Raw genomic sequence first — 18,200 nt, forward strand, 5'->3', positions numbered from 1 at the left:
CAAGGCAGCGCTGGAGGAGAAGGCCTCCGGAAGGAGGTGGGAGCGCGGGTCCTCCTCCTCCAGGACCCCCTCCATCCCCATCCAGAGGCTGTGCTGACGTGTCGGCCGGGTGCTCCTCCAACCCCCGCGGGCGACGCCCCTCCCCGCCGCGCATCCCCCCGCCCCCCGCGCTCCGCCCCCCGCCCCGCCCGCCGGCGCCCGCCCCGGCTGCCTCCTCCGCGTCACCGGCTCCGCGAGGTGACCACAACATGGCTGCGGCGCCGGGGCTGCTCTTCTGGCTGCTCCTGCTCGGGCCGCCCTGGCGGCTGCCGGGCCAGCCGGACCCGGGCGCCGGTCGGCGCTTCTCGCAGCACAAACTCTGCGCGGACGACGAATGCAGCAGTGAGTGCCCGGCGGGCGGCGGCGGCGGCGGCGCCGGGGCAGTGCGGGGGCGGGAGCTCGGCCGCCGTTCTTGCCGGCCGGGGGTCGCAGGCTGGCCGGGCGGAGCGCCGAGGCGGGAGAGTCCCGGGTCCCTGCGTCTGTCCCCTCCCGCCCTGCCGGCGCCCGGGCCAGCCGGCCCCGGCCGTGGGGAGCTGCACCTCCCACTTGTTGCCAGCGTTTTATTTTTCCTTCGCGGACGGAGGCGGGGGTTGGGGGGTCGGAGGTGGCCCCGGTTTTCCCGGGGGCCGCTCACATCTTCCCCTCCCCCGGCCTGCCCGGGCTCCGTGGGGAGATGGGGTTGCGCGCCGCGCGCCCTGGGCTCCCCAAGCTGCATCCGAGCGCTTTCCTGCCCGCGCCGCGGGGACCTGGGTGGGTGCAGTCCGGGGGCAGATGCGCTAAGGGCTCGGCTGGCGTATTCCTTGCCGCAGGTTGATGGTGGGGCTCGGGAAAGGCTCCCTGGAGCTGCCTCTTCGCCATTCGGTTTCACTCGGATTTGGGGCTCAGACCGCCTTTTGAACAGGGGTTGGAGTTTAGGTTTGGGACGAGCCTGGAGTCCAGGCATGCAGCGTATTCCAAGGTTTCCGCCCCGGCTCTGCCTCAGTCCTGTCATTTCTGTGCTTTGAAGGCTTCTGCAAAAAGCCAGGCAGGGAGGGCACCAGGAAGGCCAAAATCTTTCGCTCTCGAAAGAGATCGAGAATCTGCATCGGCCACCTGGGACCTGCAGCCTCTGCGCAGGAAGCGAAATTGTTCCCCAGCCGCGGATTGGGTGGGCTGTGGACGGTAAGGAGGGCAGAGATCCCCAGACTCAGATGAAGAGGACTGATAAACTAAAAATAATAATCCCAGGGTTTTATAAACCCAGCAAGATCTAGCCTTAGTCGCTTGTGTTGTTGGGCTCTCTTCCTGTGTGTTTGCTGGACCAGTATCGTCCTCCCCGGGCGGTCTCAGATAACCTTGTAACTTACTGATAACCACTTCGGAAAACGGTTGTTCATATATTGTAATCACTTTATGTAGAAAAATATTCTGCAAAAGCCAAAGCCTGCAGCTTAGCTATTTATGTTCAAATTGGAGTTATTAGAAAACAAACTTCATAATTTGTAGCACTGCAATACCATAAAAGGAAACAAAAGAGGAAATCTTTGGTCTGTGTGAAGCCATTCCTAGAGGTAACCCTACGGCAGATGTAAATAAACACTACAAAAGTGGAGCACCTTCCATGATTTTTTCCTTCAGTTTTCTTAGAGTAAATCCGGGTTAATAACAAGCAGGATTGGATATGGCAAAGTGTTTGCTATGCTTTGCTTTCAAGCGCTCTCCTACTTGGGTTCCTCAAAATCAGTTACCTGGAGAATCACATCTCTGATGCATCCTCAGTATGGAGACATCGTGTTAGAAGGGCCTGTGGTTGTCACATAACTTAAGAAATGGCATGTGTCCTAACAGGTGTAACCAAATACAACACCCCGCAGCTGGAGCAGGGTCTGGGTCTGTGTTGTGGTGCATAAAGTATTTATTTAGTAATGTGTATGCGTGTCCTTGTGTGCTTTTTTGATAGCTGTTCCACAGTCTGCATTATGTTGTCATCTGACTTATTATAAATTTGCAGTGATCTCTTCTAAGAGATAATGAGCGAAACATTACCATTTCCAATTCTGATAGAATCCCCAGTCTTAAATTGTCCACCTTCCACTTGGCCTCTCATCTAATTATATCTGACTTAGGATGCTGACAAATATTAAAATAATCAGATTTTAGCTTCAAAATACAAATAATTGCCTTCAGATATGTATGTTTGTCCCTCAAATACGTATTTAAACATCCGTTTTAATGTACTTATTGCTAATTGGCTTTCAGAAAAAGTCTTATTTCCATTTCATACTTCTTTTTCTCTGCTATTTAATTGCATTTACTGTCCATTTCATCTTACATTAGAAACTATATTTGGCCAACGAAAAGAAAAATACTGCTTCTACCAGTCTCTAGATTGCGTGTGCCTTAAGTCCTCCATTTTAAGACTGAAGGTAACTACTGAACAACTCTGATTGTTTTGCTTGTCCCTGCCACACCTGAGGTCCACTTTTGACTTTGTTTATGAAATAAATAAGCCTTAATGTTGGGTGTAGTCAACATTATGTACTTTGAGAAAATTTTACCCTGTCGTGATTGGATCCATGGGAGAGTTTAATTTGTTCAAATGCTTTACAGAGAGAGCAACTTGGCTGCAAATGAAATTGACAGTGTTTACTGTTGCATGGTAGCAGTTACAGCCACTTAAAGGTAGGGCCTTTTAGTAGTTAGTTCAAGTTAATTGACTCCTTGGGGGTTCTTGAGTGCATTCCCCAGTTACCTATTACCTGTACGTGGAGCCATGCTTACACCAGTCAGCATCTGCGCTCAAAATTTACCCAGTTGCAAAATGTAGCTTTTCATGATTATGAAACAGCAAAGATTGAGGATTAGACGTTTGAAGAGGGAACCAAGAGTTTCACTTGAGACCAGCCATGTGCAGTGGTGGACATGTTGCTTTTTGTGTTTTCAACATTATGCATAGAGAAAAACAGGGAAAGTTTCCCTCCCTCCTGTCCACTTGCAGGGGATGTCATGATTTATAAGGATAAAGCTCTGTAGGTGCTTTGAGCACGAGAATTGAAAGTGATTCCGGAGAGTACAGGAGAAACCTGATTGTTGTTTATAGTGGATTCTTACGTTTCCTGATAAATCAATATGGACTGTGACAGTTGGATCCTGATGTCTGCTTATTTTTTTCTCTCTCTCTTTATGTACAGTGTTAATGTACCGGGCTGAGGCTCTGGAAGATTTTACAGGCCCGGACTGTCGTTTTGTGAATTTTAAAATTGGTGACCCTGTGTACGTCTACTATAAACTGGCAGGGGGATCGCCCGAGGTTTGGGCTGGAAGTGTAAGTAAAAACTTGACGTACTGTATTTTCTTCCTTTTTATTGGCTTGTTTAACACTCTAGATTTAAATGTTTTCTTGGGGTCTTTGGTAGAGTTAACCTGTCCTCCCTGCTGGACTGTGGGAAGAGAGGGTGGTTCTGTGTTCCTGGCCCGCATCAGGCTTGGCGCAGAGGAGGGGCTCAATAGGGGTTTCTTCAGCAGAACTGACCCGCTTCTGGCCATGCGTCTCAGCACCAGGATCTAGGCCTTACCAGCTACAGATGCTCCACACCTAGTAAAGGCTGAGATGGTGAAACCTGGAGATTCTTAACTTCATTATTTCAAAAAGGAAGGATTCAGGCACATAAGATTTAATCCTGTAAAATATGGGTGAGATAGTGTTTCAGGCGTTCACATTTAAAGTTGATTTTATGTGTATTTCTTTTCTTCTGAATTATTAATATTTGTGAAAAACTCGCAGCTCTGGGAACAGTTCCCTAATCATGGGTGCTGTTTCTGTTAAGAAAGCAAAATGTCATTTTCACCGTGTGCTTTCTGGTTTGTTTGCTTGTTTTGTTTGCACCTTCTGGGGCACCCTTTTCCTGCTTTTCAGATACTTGCCCCGTAGGTTCCCCCAAGCAGCTCTATTCCCAGCCAGTTCTGTGGGTGCCTGGACATCAGACATGGTAATCAATAACCATGTCACAATTTGATGTTTTTAATGGGGAGATGTACCAGGAGTGACCTGATTCAGAGGCGTATGAGCTATTGCCCTTTTGAAAAAGTGTGTTGTGTGGACTGGTTATTTACTGAAAGCAGTAAGAGGCCTGAATGCCCTTAGGATTGTCCAAAGTTAGAGAAATGCCCAGCCCCAAATGTGAAAATGTTCACTCAATAAAACACCAAACAACAAAAAAGAAGGCTTGAGAATCCCCCATCGGGAAAAATGGATTCATTTTGTTGGTGGTCCAGATTCCTAGGGAGGAATCTTGAAAGACCAGCTGGTCACCTACAGCCTTGTATTTATCCCAGTTGAATCACTATGTACAAAGAAGAATCTTTTCATGTCTACTGCATGAGATTTCTTGATAGTCTTGATACTCTTTTGAAACATTTTTTCCAAGTCCCTAGGCTGCATTTTTAATACAGTGGTAAAGCTGGAGCATTTGGATCAGTGAACTTCTTTGCATTTTCCCTCCCCCACACCTTTGCTCATGGCCATATTCACCTCCAGAAAGCCTGCCAGTCTTCCTGGTTCCCAGCTCATCCTGCCTTCATAGGGAAGCACTGTCCTCAGCTACCAGCCTGGAGGGATCTCTGATGTCTGATGATTGTTTAGGTGGCGCTTTGTTTGCACTGCTCACGTGGCATTCCTTTTACTGCTTTATACTGTAGTTGCTGTGTGCACTGCCCCAGCTCCTATAAAGTCAAAAGCTCTGTAAACGCAGGGCCGGCGTCTTACTCATTTTTCTTGTGAATATTTCCTTTCAGGGCAGCAGCACTTAACTTACATTTGTCCTGATCGTAGCTTATGCAGAATTTGTTCTCTAGAAACAATATACTTTTCTTTTCTTTTCTTTTCTTTTTCCTCCTCCAAATCAAATCTACAGTTCCTTGGCAGAGATGATCAATGGAAGCAAAATTAGATATAAAGATTATTTCCAGTCATGAGGGCCCGCGATTTTGCATCTTTTTGTCAGATCGTAAGAAACAGATACCACCTGGCATAAAAATAATGGAGTTGTTTTTATTTTTAATGACCTATGGTCTAATTGACAAAGATTACACAAAGATAAATGTATTTCCTTTCTCCACATGTCTCTGATTTCTTTTTTCCTTTTCCAGATTCTTTTCATAAAATACAATTTTCCTGAGAAGGAATAAAAGGATGCTGCCTCCCTTCTCATTTCACGAACCTTATAAAATTAAGGAAACTAAAAACCTTCTCTCCTTAGCTTTCAAAATCGTTCTTACTTCTGGTTCTTAGTTTTCATCCAACAGCTATTTTTGGTTACTTAGAGTTTCAGGCTTTAACTGCCAATGTAGCAATTTTTAATTGCTTTTTCTTATCTAATCTTCACGGCAGTATTCTCCTACAACTGGCTTTCAGATAGTTGCCAGATATAACAAGCACACTCATAATGGGGATATTTTAGGAGTTAGCGATAAGATAGCCTTTTTTTTTTTAATTCTTGTGCATTTGATCTGCTTGTCAGTCTCTTTAATGATTGGAATGAAATCTGCTGTTCCCTTTCAGACTGTAGCTGGTAAAAGACAGTGTCTGTTTCTCAAGGGGACACACTTAATACCTTTTAGCTGTTAGTGCTGTGGATAAATGGTGTTTTCTTCTACAGAAGTTTACTTTGCATGAAAATAAAGCTTGCTATGTAGGTTAGTGTGATCGTCCCAAATACTTGAAAATCTAGTTCCTGAAAGAGCCAGCACAGCCCATGATACCAATAAATACCAAATACTGCTGTAGTGGTCATACATTTCAGAGAATTTGTATTCTTTTTACTTATTAATTTTCATGGCTATTGTTTTGGTTTAAGAAAGACTTACAATAACTGGTTCATGAGCAATGCTGTGAGATGTGCAGTAAATTCTTGTCAGAGGTTATTTGGAAGTGTTCCTAACCAGCTTTGATTTGCATAGTTTTAATCGTATAATACACAATAACTTTCTATTATGCAGCTTTTCTGTCTACTTCAGAAATCTAACTCCGTGTGTCATGTGTTTAGAATTAAGCTGAATGTTAAAAGAAAACTTTAGTGGTTTTAGAAAAAGTGGCCTATATAATATTCTTTACTTAATTTTTATTGGAATAATAATCTCTGTAATCGTAACAATAACTATCTCTTGTGGTTGTATCTACCTATCTGTATGTTTCCTGTCACTACAAGGAAGCCTCTCATTTATATATCTCGTACAGAATTTTGATTGGTAACCATTTCTTTTGCTCATTCTTTCGCATAGGTTGGGCGTACTTTTGGATATTTTCCAAAGGATTTAGTCCAGGTAGTCCATGAATATACTAAAGAAGAGTTACAAGTTCCAGCAGATGTAAGTTGTGGATTTTTTGTGGTTGCTCTGTTATGAATCGGCTTATAAATTCATCAGTTGCATTCAATTAACTGGTTTTGAAAGTCTTCGAATGTGTTTCAATTCGAAAAAAACAACTGTGTATCAGATTTTAACTTAGAATCAAACTACCTTGAAAAATGAAATAAAGAAAGAAAAGTTTGAAAAGGATTTATGGGAGACTTTGTATCATAATCTGATAGCTGTACATTGAAGGAGCTGTTCTTATACAAGGCTGTGTAGGCATAGTTAGAGTTTTCCTTTGCTACTTTATGAGAAAAAGAATTCAATAACTTTATATTTAGCTATTAAACTTAAAAGCTAAATAATTTTTTTATAAGCAAAATGAGAAGGTGTTTCAGTCTGAAAACTACTCATTGAATAGCTTTTAGACATTTTAAGTATACAGAAATCAGGTTAAATTAAGCAAACCCTAAATTATATACTAGGCTGTAAGGTTTTCTTACTGACTCTTTAATGATGTAAGGGATTATAGTTACGTGATAGATTTTGGAAAAGGGAACCTGAGTGTTTCAGATGAGGTCCAGCCTCAAATCTGCAAGGTACTGGCTGTCCAGTCTATAAAGCAGTCATCCAGGGTACACTAACTTAAAATAGCTTTGTGATGACAAGGATTTTGTGTTGCGACCCTCGTTCCAGCTCATGATTTTCTGGAGTTTTAAAATTTATAGGAATTGATGTTCACCTTCACTCAGAAATCTTTGAGCAACTCTTTGGAATTGCTGCAGGGCATGCCAGCTGCTGGCCTGGGGCACTTGTCAGCTGAGCTTGGCAGAATGAAGTCTTCAAGCCATGGCTAGTCTTGAAATTTCCTGATACTCTTGAGGGTCATAAAATCAGCCCTACTGCCTGTTAGGTCTCACTCCTAATGAAGATACTGCTGGAGGAGATACACGTGTGAGACAGCAGGTTGTTGGTCACAGAGACGTCACCTGTCAGGGATTCTGCCTTCTCTTTGCACCTCTCCCTGCATGTTTCCCTCAGCATGAAGATTCGGCTTAGAAATGCCTGTGATGAAAAGCGGAAGCCGTTCATCCCTACTACGCTTGTCAGTGTTAGGAGAGCTTAGTTATTAGAAGGAAATTATCTTGGTTGGGTTTTTAACTTTTTCCTCTGTTTATGGTCACTTTCATGTCAATTTTTTTTTTAATTTTTATGTAGGTACTGGGGATCGAACCCAGGACCTTGTGCATGCTAAGCATGCACTCTACCCCTGAGCTATACCCACCCCTCCACGTCAGTTTATTTAGTAGCGGAGGAAAGGAAGAATATGAGTTTATGGATAGTCCAAAAGCAGATCTTAATGACACCCAGAACCCTGATCTCAAGTAAAGGATATCCCTTACTGAATCTTGTTTTCAAGCTCTACTTGTGATAATAGTTATTGGGGGGCCCTTTGACACCATGTTTGTCCCTTAAAATTTTTACTTCCCATGCACCTGTATTTCAGTAAGATGCTTCTTAAGCTGATTTATCTTTCCCGATCCAAGGAAAACATGAGCCCCAAGTCTGCGGTAGACTTAGAGCCTGTCAGCAAGGTGATTCTGCCTGTTTAAAGCCAGTAAGCAGAGAAGGGCAGCCTAGAGGATAGGATGATAGAGAAATCCAGCTTCTCCTGGACAAATTATTATGAGGTTAAATTCCTAGAACATCAGGCGTAGATACTGGAAGTTGGGGGACCCGATAAATAATACCCTATTTTTCTGTACTTGTGCTCAGAACAAGTTGAGAAATCTAGGAGTCAGGCAGATGGAGACCAAAATGTCACCATTACTTACTGATACAGCTTTTTAGAGAACTTGGCTTAAATGTGCAGAAATAATGGGCTTTTGAACATTGCCGACTAGAATAAGACAGACTTACCCAGCCACAGGCAGAGCTAGGCACCTGGGGGGCCTCCCCAAGGGGGACTGTCCCAATAAAACTGCCAGCAGGGAGAAGAGAGGATGTGTGTTCCCTCCGGCCAGTCCCAAGCAGAAAACAGGGGTGGTGCAGAGCAGACTCACCAGGCACATGAATCATTCCTCGCGTGGGGAAAAGAGAATGAAAGGAAGCCAGGAGCAGGAGTCCTTCCTTACGGAAGCAGGAAGCCAAGGAAAAATGGGTTCCATCCCATCTCCTCACTCCCCATGCTTGGCATGAAAGCCGCTCCAGAGCCAAACATGAATTTGAGATCATCTCTGTCACTAGCACTGGGTAAGGGTTTGCTCTTGTTGACGCTTGGTTAGTGACACACTAATGTTTTCCTTTCCCTTGCAGGAGACAGATTTTGTTTGTTTTGATGGGGGAAGAGATGATTTTGATAATTATAATGTCGAAGAACTTTTAGGATTTTTGGAATTGTATAATTCTGCCCCTGGAGATTCTGAGGAAGTTAAAGACAAAACTTCTCAGCATGTGGAGGAGCCTCCTGAAGTGCCTGAGGACAGCACCCCTGAACCTGGCCCAGGAGAACCCACCTCAGAGGAAGGTGAAAGCGTATCCTCAGAAAACACCGAGGAACTCGGGGAAGGCTACGAGGCTGAGAGCAGCCACCCCCGTGTGGACAGTCAAGCAGATCGTGCTCGGGGAGAGCCACCTTCATCGGAACCTTTTGGAGAAATGCTGCAAGAGAAGTTAAAAGTGCCAGAAAGTGAAGACAACAGAACCAGCAATGGTTCGCAGGTTGCACACGAACAGGAGACAATTGATGCTTACAAACTTTTGAAAACAGAAATGACTCTGGACTTGAAAACCAAGTTCGGCTCAACTGCTGATGCGCTTGTTTCTGACGACGAGACGACCAGACTCGTGACTTCTTTAGAGGATGATTTTGAGGAGGAATTGGATGCTGACTATTACACAGTTGGGAAGGAAGAAGAGGAGAATGAAGAAGACTTTGATGAGCTCCCACTACTAACCTTTACAGACAGAGAAGACATGGAGGCTCCAGTGAAGTCTGGAGTTGAGACACATTCAACAGAGAAAGAGCAGAATTCACACAAAGAGCATAAGGTTGAGGAAACTCAGCCCCCTGACATCCAAAACGATGATGAAAACATGCTAACAGCCTGGGAAGATGCTATCTTGTCTGCTGTTGCAGAAGGAAAAGAAAACAGAGGCATGGATTTAGAGAGTTCTGATTCAAAGGAGGAAAAGGAAGGTGATGATGTTTTAGTCCTTGATAGTAAACTGGGGACACCACGAGCAGCAACAGGTTATATTGACCCGGAAAAGGCAGAAGATGGTCTTTTGAATGTAGACGTTCCCAAAACAAGACCTGGCAAAGACCCAGACGTGGACTCAGAACTTCACAGTAAAGGAAAAGAAAAGAAGGTCGAGGAATCCCAGGGGGACCTGGTGCAGCATGAGGTGGGACTGGAGGATGAGGAGCAAGGAGGCACGGCCGTGCACGGGTCTCCTCAGAGCGGTCCCCCCAGTTCTTCGCCATCTCCTGCAAAGGGTAAAGAGACATTAAAATCAGCCTTTGGTAACAAGGAGAGTGACCTAAAAGGAGCCGCTGTCCATATCTCAAAAAGAATGCTCCATGAAGAAAATCCTGGTGAGATTTTGGAAGATGGTGCAGAGAGTGAATCGGTACCTAAAGCCACAAGGAATCCAGTGGACGAAGAAGAGATTAAACAGGAGTCCAGGGGCACCACACCACTGCTGGGAGAGCATCAGCATAACGCTTCCAGGGGTGCCGTGGAGGAAGCAGATGTTTCAGTAAATGGACCAAAACCACACATGCTTTCCAGGGAGCATCCAAGTGAAGAACTTCAAGAGGAACAGCTTCTTAAAACTCAGAATCAGACTAGATTCTCTTCTCCAGAGGAAATTGCTCTTCCAGGAAAACTCGAAGAAGAGGGTCCTATTCTGGGAAGAAATTTTACCTGGCAACAAGAAAGAGCTGTTTCTGCCGCAGTCAGTAAGCAAGAGAATGAGAATAGAAGGGTCCCTGGGGAAGAGGTCAGAGAGGACGCCTCCGACGAGGGGTCTGCCCATCACCAGCCTGTGCCGACCGCACAGAAGGGAGGAGAAACGGGCCAAACTGATAGCACAGAAGCACCAGGTTTCCACACTGAAGAACCAGAAGCAGAAGACGACGATGACACCCCTGAAGAACTGCTAGAGGATGAAAATGCTGTGAGTGCAAGACAGTCTAAAGAAAAAAGACCTGAGATTGAGGACAGATGGTTAGATGCTAGCCCGCAGGTCCCTGAAAGAGCTATTTTAGGTGCCATTAATACTGATCCAGAGAGTAAAGACAACAAAGAGAAGACAAGTAATATTTTGGAAATTGAAAGAAAAAGTGAAACCGTGGGTAAAGGGGTAGACACACTAGGCGGGGAACCAGGTCGTCTGGTGGAGGAAAAAGAAGAAAGCTCTCTCCTGGTTAAGAAAGCGCAGAAACCCTCTGAAGACAGTGACTCTCCTGCCAAGAAAGAAAATCAGACTCCAGAGTTAGGTGAAGTGTCTCAGAATAAAGATCCTGATTACATTAAGGAAGACGACCTTGAGGAACATCTGAAGACAGGGCTCTCAGGGAAGGCTTGGGTAGAACTCTCAAAAGAGGACATAGAGAAACTCACAGACGCGGGAAGCCAGGGGTCTGCTTCTGAGGACCGCGAAGATGACCTGTTCCCCTGGGCTCCACATGCACCTGTCCAGCCGAAGCACAGCGACCGTATGAAGGACCTGCCCATAATAAGCAGCTTCTTTAAAGAGCAGCAGTCTTTGCAGCGGTTCCAGAAGTACTTTGATGTCCACAAGCTGGAAGCCATGTTCCAAGAAATGTCATCCAAGCTGAAGTCGGCACAGCGGGAGAGCCTGCCCTATAACGTGGAGAAAGTCCTAGATAAGGTCTTTCGCGCTTCAGAGTCACACATTCTGAGCGTGGCAGAGAGGATGCTCGATACTCGCGTGACCGAAAACCGGGACCTGGGAATGAAGGACAGCAGCATCTTTGAAGAGGCCGCAGTGCTCGATGATATTCAAGACCTGATCTACTTTGTCAGGTACAAACACGCCACGGTGGAGGAGCCCGCACCCCCGGCAGTGGCACCGCCGGCAGAGGAAGGCTGGGGCGGACCAGAGGAAGGTGAAGTACCTGCCTGTGGCCTTGTTGGGCTGGGCTGGAGAAACAGGCACGGGGGGGGGGTTGGGGCAGGGTAAGGTGGGCAGAGGAGGTCCCCGCGGAAGTGCCTCGTGCTTAATTTGTAAAGCTCTGTCCGCAGTTCACAGTGTGCCCAAAGGGAGGGACAGCACAGTGACGTCCACATGCCCCTTCCTGCCTTCTTCCTTGTAGGCTGGAGCGTAGATAAGGATTTCATGCCCTGCTTTTTCCCTTAGGACAGTTGAGACTGGTAGCATTCTCAAAAGGAAACTTTAAAGATAAAGATATAAATAAGAAAAATGACTTACAGAGTAGACTTGTTAACAAAGCACAAGTTTCATGTAAAATTATGAAAGGGCTTTTTAAAAAATTTTTTTATTGCAATGTTGCTTTACAGTATTAGTTTTAGGTGTACAACAAAGCAGTTCAATTATACATATACATATATATATGTTTTCTTTTCAGATTCTTTTCCATTATATGTTATTACAAGAAATTGAATATAGTTCCCTGTGCTATACAGTAGGTCCTTGTTGTTTATCTATTTTATATGTAGTAGTGTGTATCTGTTAATCCCCAGCCCCTATTTTATCTACTCCCCTAAAAAGGGCTCTTTTTGTCTTGAAAGGATTTTTTTTTAAAAACGTATTTTCTTAATCATAAAGTCACTGCTGTCTGTCCAGGAATTGACTGGCATGACTTTTAAATCAATGCTTGGCCCGAGTTTCTTCATTTCCCTCGTAATTTTCATCTTTTGTGGATGCCATGTTCTTTCCTGCCTCTTTAGGGCAGCCACTTAGGTACAAATTCTTCTGGGCCCCAGGGTTTTTGCATTCACATTAACCAAGGATTGAGCCAGGCTGCAGAGCCTTCTAACACAGCACTTGACATAAAAGCTATTCAGTAAATAGTGATTGAATGGACCCTGAGCCAGCATCCTGTATAAGCCGATTCCTAGCTCTGTGCTCTTTCCTCTGCCCCCATGCTTTTCAAACGGAGGTCTCTGAACTGGGGGTTCATGGTAGACTACCAGGGGGGCAAAAAGCCAAAGAAAAAATGTATCGTCCCAAGAATGCCAATTTTTTCTAAGAGTTTGAAGATGGGAACATTTTCACATTTAATCAAAGCAGCTATATTTTGAATGAGAATGCAAAACTCAAATGAATTTTCAGGGTAAACTATGAGGTTCCAAAGAAATTCATCTTTGCTGTGGGTCCCATTGGGTTATACCCTGAGCCTCTTAGGGACAGCAATATGTTCACTCCTTCTGACTCTTAGAAATACTTCAAAAGTACTCTGAAAGGCACTTCAGCAAGTCGCCTGTGTGTGTACTGCCCTTCTCCACACTGGCTCTGTGACACAAGCATGCTAGTGTGTGAAGGCGCTCTGTTATTTCTGTGTAGAATAGATGTTTCCTATTTCTGCTTTTGCACATTTACCTGTGTGGGCGTATGTTGGTTTACCAAGGGAAGTTAATTTTATTGAAGCCCCTACCATAAATATATTTATTTATGAAATATTTTGGGGTGAGGGTGTCTTTGTAAATTTTACTGTGTAGATAAGTCATCTGTGAAGTGAGATGAAGGCAATTGGAACTCTTCTTTCTTGGAGCAGTTGTGCCCCATGGGGAGCTAGCACACGGAGGAAGGGCAGGGGTGACGTGGCCTGGAGCCATCTGGGGAGGGGGTGACGAAGTGGGGAGTGTTATCAGGCTTTGCCAGCCCTGTGCGTTCTTCCTGCAGACATACAGCCACCGCTGGAGGAGAACTTCCCACAGGAGGACACAGAAGTCCTTAACTCTCAGGTTCCTGAAGAGCCCAGCCCCTCAGATCAACCCATGACCAGTGACATGGGTACCTCAGAAGTGTCCCAGGAGCCAAATACTGAGAAAGACAGAGACCCAGGTAAAGCTTGCTAATTTTTCTCTACAAAGTAGAGGGCTGTCCTAAAGAAGGCCTTCTAGGAGATTTGTTGTTCAAGGAACGGAACTGAGGGAAGAATAACATAGGTGTGCATGCACTTAAAAAATGAGAAGTCCCAGAATTGACAGAGGCAGAAGGTCAGAGACTGACTGCCCTACCAACCAGCGCTCGGCTAGCGGTAGCTGATGTGAGTAATTTAAATCTAAAATACTAAATTTTTGAAAAGCCTTATGCTCAAAAACAGTACTTTTTAGCAAGACCAACAGCATCAGAAACTCTGGGGGTTGGAGACAAGCAATCTGTGTTTAACAAGCCCTCCAGGGAATTCTGATCTGTGAGAAGTTAAAAGTTTGAGAACCACTGCTCTGAAACTCGCACGTTCGGTGCCCCTACCCCCCCCAATAGAGTACATTTTATAGCTCAGTTCTTTTTTTAATTTGCTGCCTGCACATGGTAGAATTTTTTTTTTTTTAAACAGTAAAGGGGCTGTTTATGTCTAGGTGTCCTTATACTATGAGATTAGAGGAAACAGCACAGCACTTTGCAGTGTGTAATAGTCCAGTGTAGATGGACTCCGGTGAATCGTTCTTAATCCCAGAGCACAGTAGACATCCAGTGAGCAGAGCAGTTCATTCCATGTGAGTTGAGAAAGTTGTTTTAAATACAAAGTTTAGAAAAATGCAACCCCAGTAATAGTATCCACAGCTTTCTAATGTTTGTGCGGCTCATTCATTTTACCAGTGAATCAGAACAGCTGATCGTGTTATTGTGCCCGTCCACATGGTGATGTGACGTTTTGTGGTCTCTAACCATAGGCACAGCATTGCCCTATGACACCACAGGCCTAGTGGCCCTGGGCCACACCCTGCCCCCACCCCCTTCGAAGTATAGGAGAGATCACAGCAGGGAGAGGAATTCAGCTAATTGAGAAACGGCATGTCAGAGGTCTCCCATGTTCCAGGGGATATTGTGTTCATAAACAATATCCTTCGCTTCTGAATTCTCGTAACTCAGAAGGGTTGTGTGTGTTGAAAATGGGTCATATACCAGTAACACTTACTCCTCTCTTGCTCAGAAACTTTCAGGGTTAGGAAAACTCTTGCTTGCAGAATTAAAAACAGATGTTCTGCCATGTCCTTTAAGTTCCACACAAAATGCCATCAACCACCTTTAGAGGCTGGTCTTCCCGGATGTCTGTTCCTGCATCTCAGGTGTTGAGGTGCTGACCTGACCGGGAGGACTTCCCGGGTGGTCAGATTCATAGATCAGCAACGAATGGAGTCTCAGGACCCGAAGAGAGCTGAGCGGCAACTGGTCCAGCTTCTCACTAAATTGCTTCTCGGACTCCTAGCTGTTTATGAGAAGTGCCCCAGAGCCAAATAACTCATACTGAAAAGCCCCTTCCTACCCGCCTGCCCTCCTGTGGAAATCCTCTCAGGAATAGCTGGAATTCTGTCACAGAGCTGTCAGCCAGGCCCCCGCCCTGTAAGTAGTTCCCTTTAGTCTCTCTGGGTGTTTACTGTATTCTCTCTTGTGTAGCTGTAGTTCATCTGTTCAGTAAGCAGTTATCGAGTGCTTGCCAGGTGCCAGATGCCGTGCTAAGGACTGGTGCAAGTCTGCAAAGTGACACTTTTCTACTCATTCTTTGCCTGAAGTTTCTAATACAGTACTTCACCAGCAATAAGTAAATGTTTGTTAAATGTGACCGTGTGTATATGGAAAAAGCATAACATTCTGTTTTTCTCAATTCCCATGAGGCTGCATTGTTCAGAGGACAGCTGCATCTCCAGGGAGGTGGTGGAGGGACTGGGGTAGGTAGCGTGGTTGGAGATGCGTTCATTTTGTAACTGAAGGATGTGATGGCTCTCATGTGGGTTCTGAAATTTTTTTATGTAATTGTTTTCAGGAGAACCAGATATCCAGGCACCGTGACTAATATTTAGTGGGCACTCATAAATATTTAAAATGAAGAGAAACAATTCTTATTCCAAAGCATAAATAAAATATTGCTTTTCTGCCTCAACTTTAGGGCTAATTACAAACGAAGGCACTCCTATGGATGCTGTTGATGCAAAAAAGCAGCTAGAAACATACGCTGAAGAACCAGCAAGTGTCACACCTTTGGAAAACGCAATTCTTTTCATATATTCATTGGTGTTTTATTTAACTAAGACGGTAAGTTTGGCATGTATGGCTTCTTCAAGTAGAATGTTGATGATTAGTTTTTAAGTTGATTTTAAGCAAGAGGTGAAGAACTTTTAAAATGTCTTTATGACGGTTACTCCTGAGCCTTTGAAGAGAGTAGCGTCTGAAACAAGCCATAGGTGTGATTTTGATGGGTTCAATTCAGCACTTGGAGAGGACTTGCTGCCTGCTGAAGCTGGGCATATGCACACCTGTGAAGCATGGTTCCTGTTCTTGGGGACCTTTCAGTCTAGCAGGGAGATAACGACATTCACTTGAAACATGATATGATACAGGAAGGGAGAGAAGTATTTACCTGATGGTAGAGCAGTATGTTGAATAAATTGTGTCGGGGATGGATGGTCAGAGAAGGTCAGGAATTAGCTGAGGCATGTTTTGAGCAGAGTGGAAGGACCCATGTGAGTTTGATGTGCAGTTTGTTGCTGAATAGGGCTCGGGGAAGTGGACACATGTAAAAGAAGTTGTATATCATGGTAATTGATGTTATGGATGGAGATCCTTTGAAGGTTTTAAGCAGGAAGTATGGTCATACTTGTTCTTAGAAACAGTCACTTATGGCAGAATATTTATTCAAATTTATCTTTCTAAAGGGAGTCCTGATCCAAATGAGATGTTTAATCTCTCCAGAAGCTGATCTAAGCTTTTTAGGACTTAGTGCCCCCTTGTGGTGTATGTTGAAATTGGATCTTTTCTTGGTAAATTACTAGAATGAGCAAGCTGTCATAATAATTCGGAGGCCAAATTGCCCTTGGAGCTACAGAGAATATATTCCCCTTCAACAGAAATATCTTTCCTCTAGGTTCTATTATTTCAAGGCTTTTGTAGAAAAAATGGTTATTTTTTGTAATGTAAAACATAGAGGTTTTGAGTGAGGATGATCTGTTTCAAATTGCAGGTTGATCATTTAGAAGCTTGGGCACATTACTGAAGTTTGAACCTCAGCTTCCTCGTCTTTAAAATGCATATAGTGCCCACTTCAGTTGTTGTAAGAATTAAATGAATTGATAATGTCAAAAGCCTAGTGCCTGGCATCTTATAGGAACTCATCCCCTGTCTGCTTCTCATTTGGATGGTCAGAGGGCAATATAAAGGCATTAAATACCTTTATACTCAGGAGAAAGGTCACTAGGATGAGAAAGATGGAAGAAAACCAAACCATGTTTCAGTTTTCTCCATGGTAGTGGTAGTGGCAGCCACCCCAGTGAAGGTGTGTATGACCTGTGCAGTTAGAGTAATGAAAATTTCAGTAATTAAGGCAGTCTTAGAATTAGAATTTGGTTATCAGCATGAATCATCATTTCTAAAATGTAACAGCCTCCAGATGTGGGAGGAATTCTTTATTCATGTTATTTATGGATACGCACAGAGCCCTGTTCTAGGCCTGGGTTGGGGGACACAGTCTCTGGGTAGAGGATGCAGTCTCTGCTTGAGAGATGATGGGAGAAGATGCTGACATAAATGGCAAAAGAAAAGGTCGCATGTTACCAAGTAGCAATGATTTAAAAGATACTGTCGAGAAAGTGTTCTGATGGCCCAATGGGTACAGAGTGTTGTGCTAGGAATAAAAGAGTCTAAGAGGTATAAAGCATAATTCTGATTTCTGAAAGGCTTAATTTAAAAAGGGCATATCAAATACATATGAAAATTGGAAAAACAAAAAACATGACATAGCTTTTGTGAAATATCAAATAAGTAGTATAGATAATTATTTGATAGAGCTGGGGAATAATGGGGTGCTGACTTGTTGGGGAAAACTGGACCAGAAGTCAGATACATAGACTGACAGTTATTGGAATCTCAGGGCTGGAAGAGATCTGAGAGGGCGACTAGTCCAGCTTCTCACTAATTGTAGTCATTTTCTCCACTGCAGCCCTGACTAGTAGTTACCAGGTCTGGGCATCAGCAGTTCCTTGCATGAGCAACCTGCCTTATGAGGCTACACGTTGCTTTGTTGGCTGGTTCATTCTTATATTGACTCCAGGTTTTCCTCCATATGGTTTTTCTCCTAGAATCTAATTGTTTTCTACGTAGTGATCCTTTAAATATTTGACGTTGTGCTTAAATTTTTTTTAGTGTTTTAAAATGGAAAATTTCAAAGTGGTAATAGTAAAGAGAGAGAACAGTAAAGCAGAAAGAATAGTAAAATGAACTCATGGGCCCATCACCCAGCTTAATGGTAATTCCTCATTGTCACCCATTATTTGACACATTCAGAATCCCCTCCCCCCTTTTAAAATTGTTCTTACTCAAATCAGGATCTTGTTGAGGTCCAGAAGTTATGAGGAGTTGATACAAGCCTTAAATTAGCTTTAATCAGATATAAACTACATGTAACAAAGTGTACCCATTTTAGGAATGTGACTCAGGGAGTGTTGACAAATGTATACACCTGTGTAAAAACGACCATAACCAAGCTTGGAACATTCCCTTCATTTGAAAAAGCTCTGTCTGGTACCTCCCCAGTGTATCCCCCTCACCCCATCTCCAGGCAACCACTGACAATACTTTTTCTCACTACAGATTAGTTTTTCCTGTTGTAGAATTATTATTATTAT

At 44.1% G+C, this 18,200-nt stretch overlaps 1 protein-coding gene across 4 annotated transcripts in view; it reads left to right on the plus strand.

The window, feature by feature from the left end:
* Nucleotides 1–206: 206 nt before the first annotated feature.
* The window catches only part of MIA3 (MIA SH3 domain ER export factor 3), a 47,187-nt gene continuing 29,193 nt past the window's right edge, over nucleotides 207–18,200 (plus strand). For 2 of the 4 annotated variants that reach the window (XM_074351651.1, XM_074351652.1), the window contains exons 1-6: nucleotides 210–381; nucleotides 3,210–3,343; nucleotides 6,298–6,384; nucleotides 8,683–11,503; nucleotides 13,261–13,422; nucleotides 15,470–15,615. In XM_074351651.1, the coding sequence (XP_074207752.1) occupies nucleotides 249–381; nucleotides 3,210–3,343; nucleotides 6,298–6,384; nucleotides 8,683–11,503; nucleotides 13,261–13,422; nucleotides 15,470–15,615 (3,483 nt within the window). In that variant the 5' untranslated portion in view covers nucleotides 210–248. Of the gene's footprint in view, nucleotides 382–3,209; nucleotides 3,344–6,297; nucleotides 6,385–8,682; nucleotides 11,504–13,260; nucleotides 13,423–15,469; nucleotides 15,616–18,200 lie in introns of all 4 variants that reach the window. The other 2 variants (XM_074351653.1, XM_074351654.1) reach the window with 2 other exon arrangements.

The sequence above is a fragment of the Camelus bactrianus genome, chromosome 23 (assembly GCF_048773025.1).
Source record: "Camelus bactrianus isolate YW-2024 breed Bactrian camel chromosome 23, ASM4877302v1, whole genome shotgun sequence".
Classification (NCBI taxonomy): Eukaryota; Metazoa; Chordata; class Mammalia; order Artiodactyla; family Camelidae; genus Camelus; species Camelus bactrianus.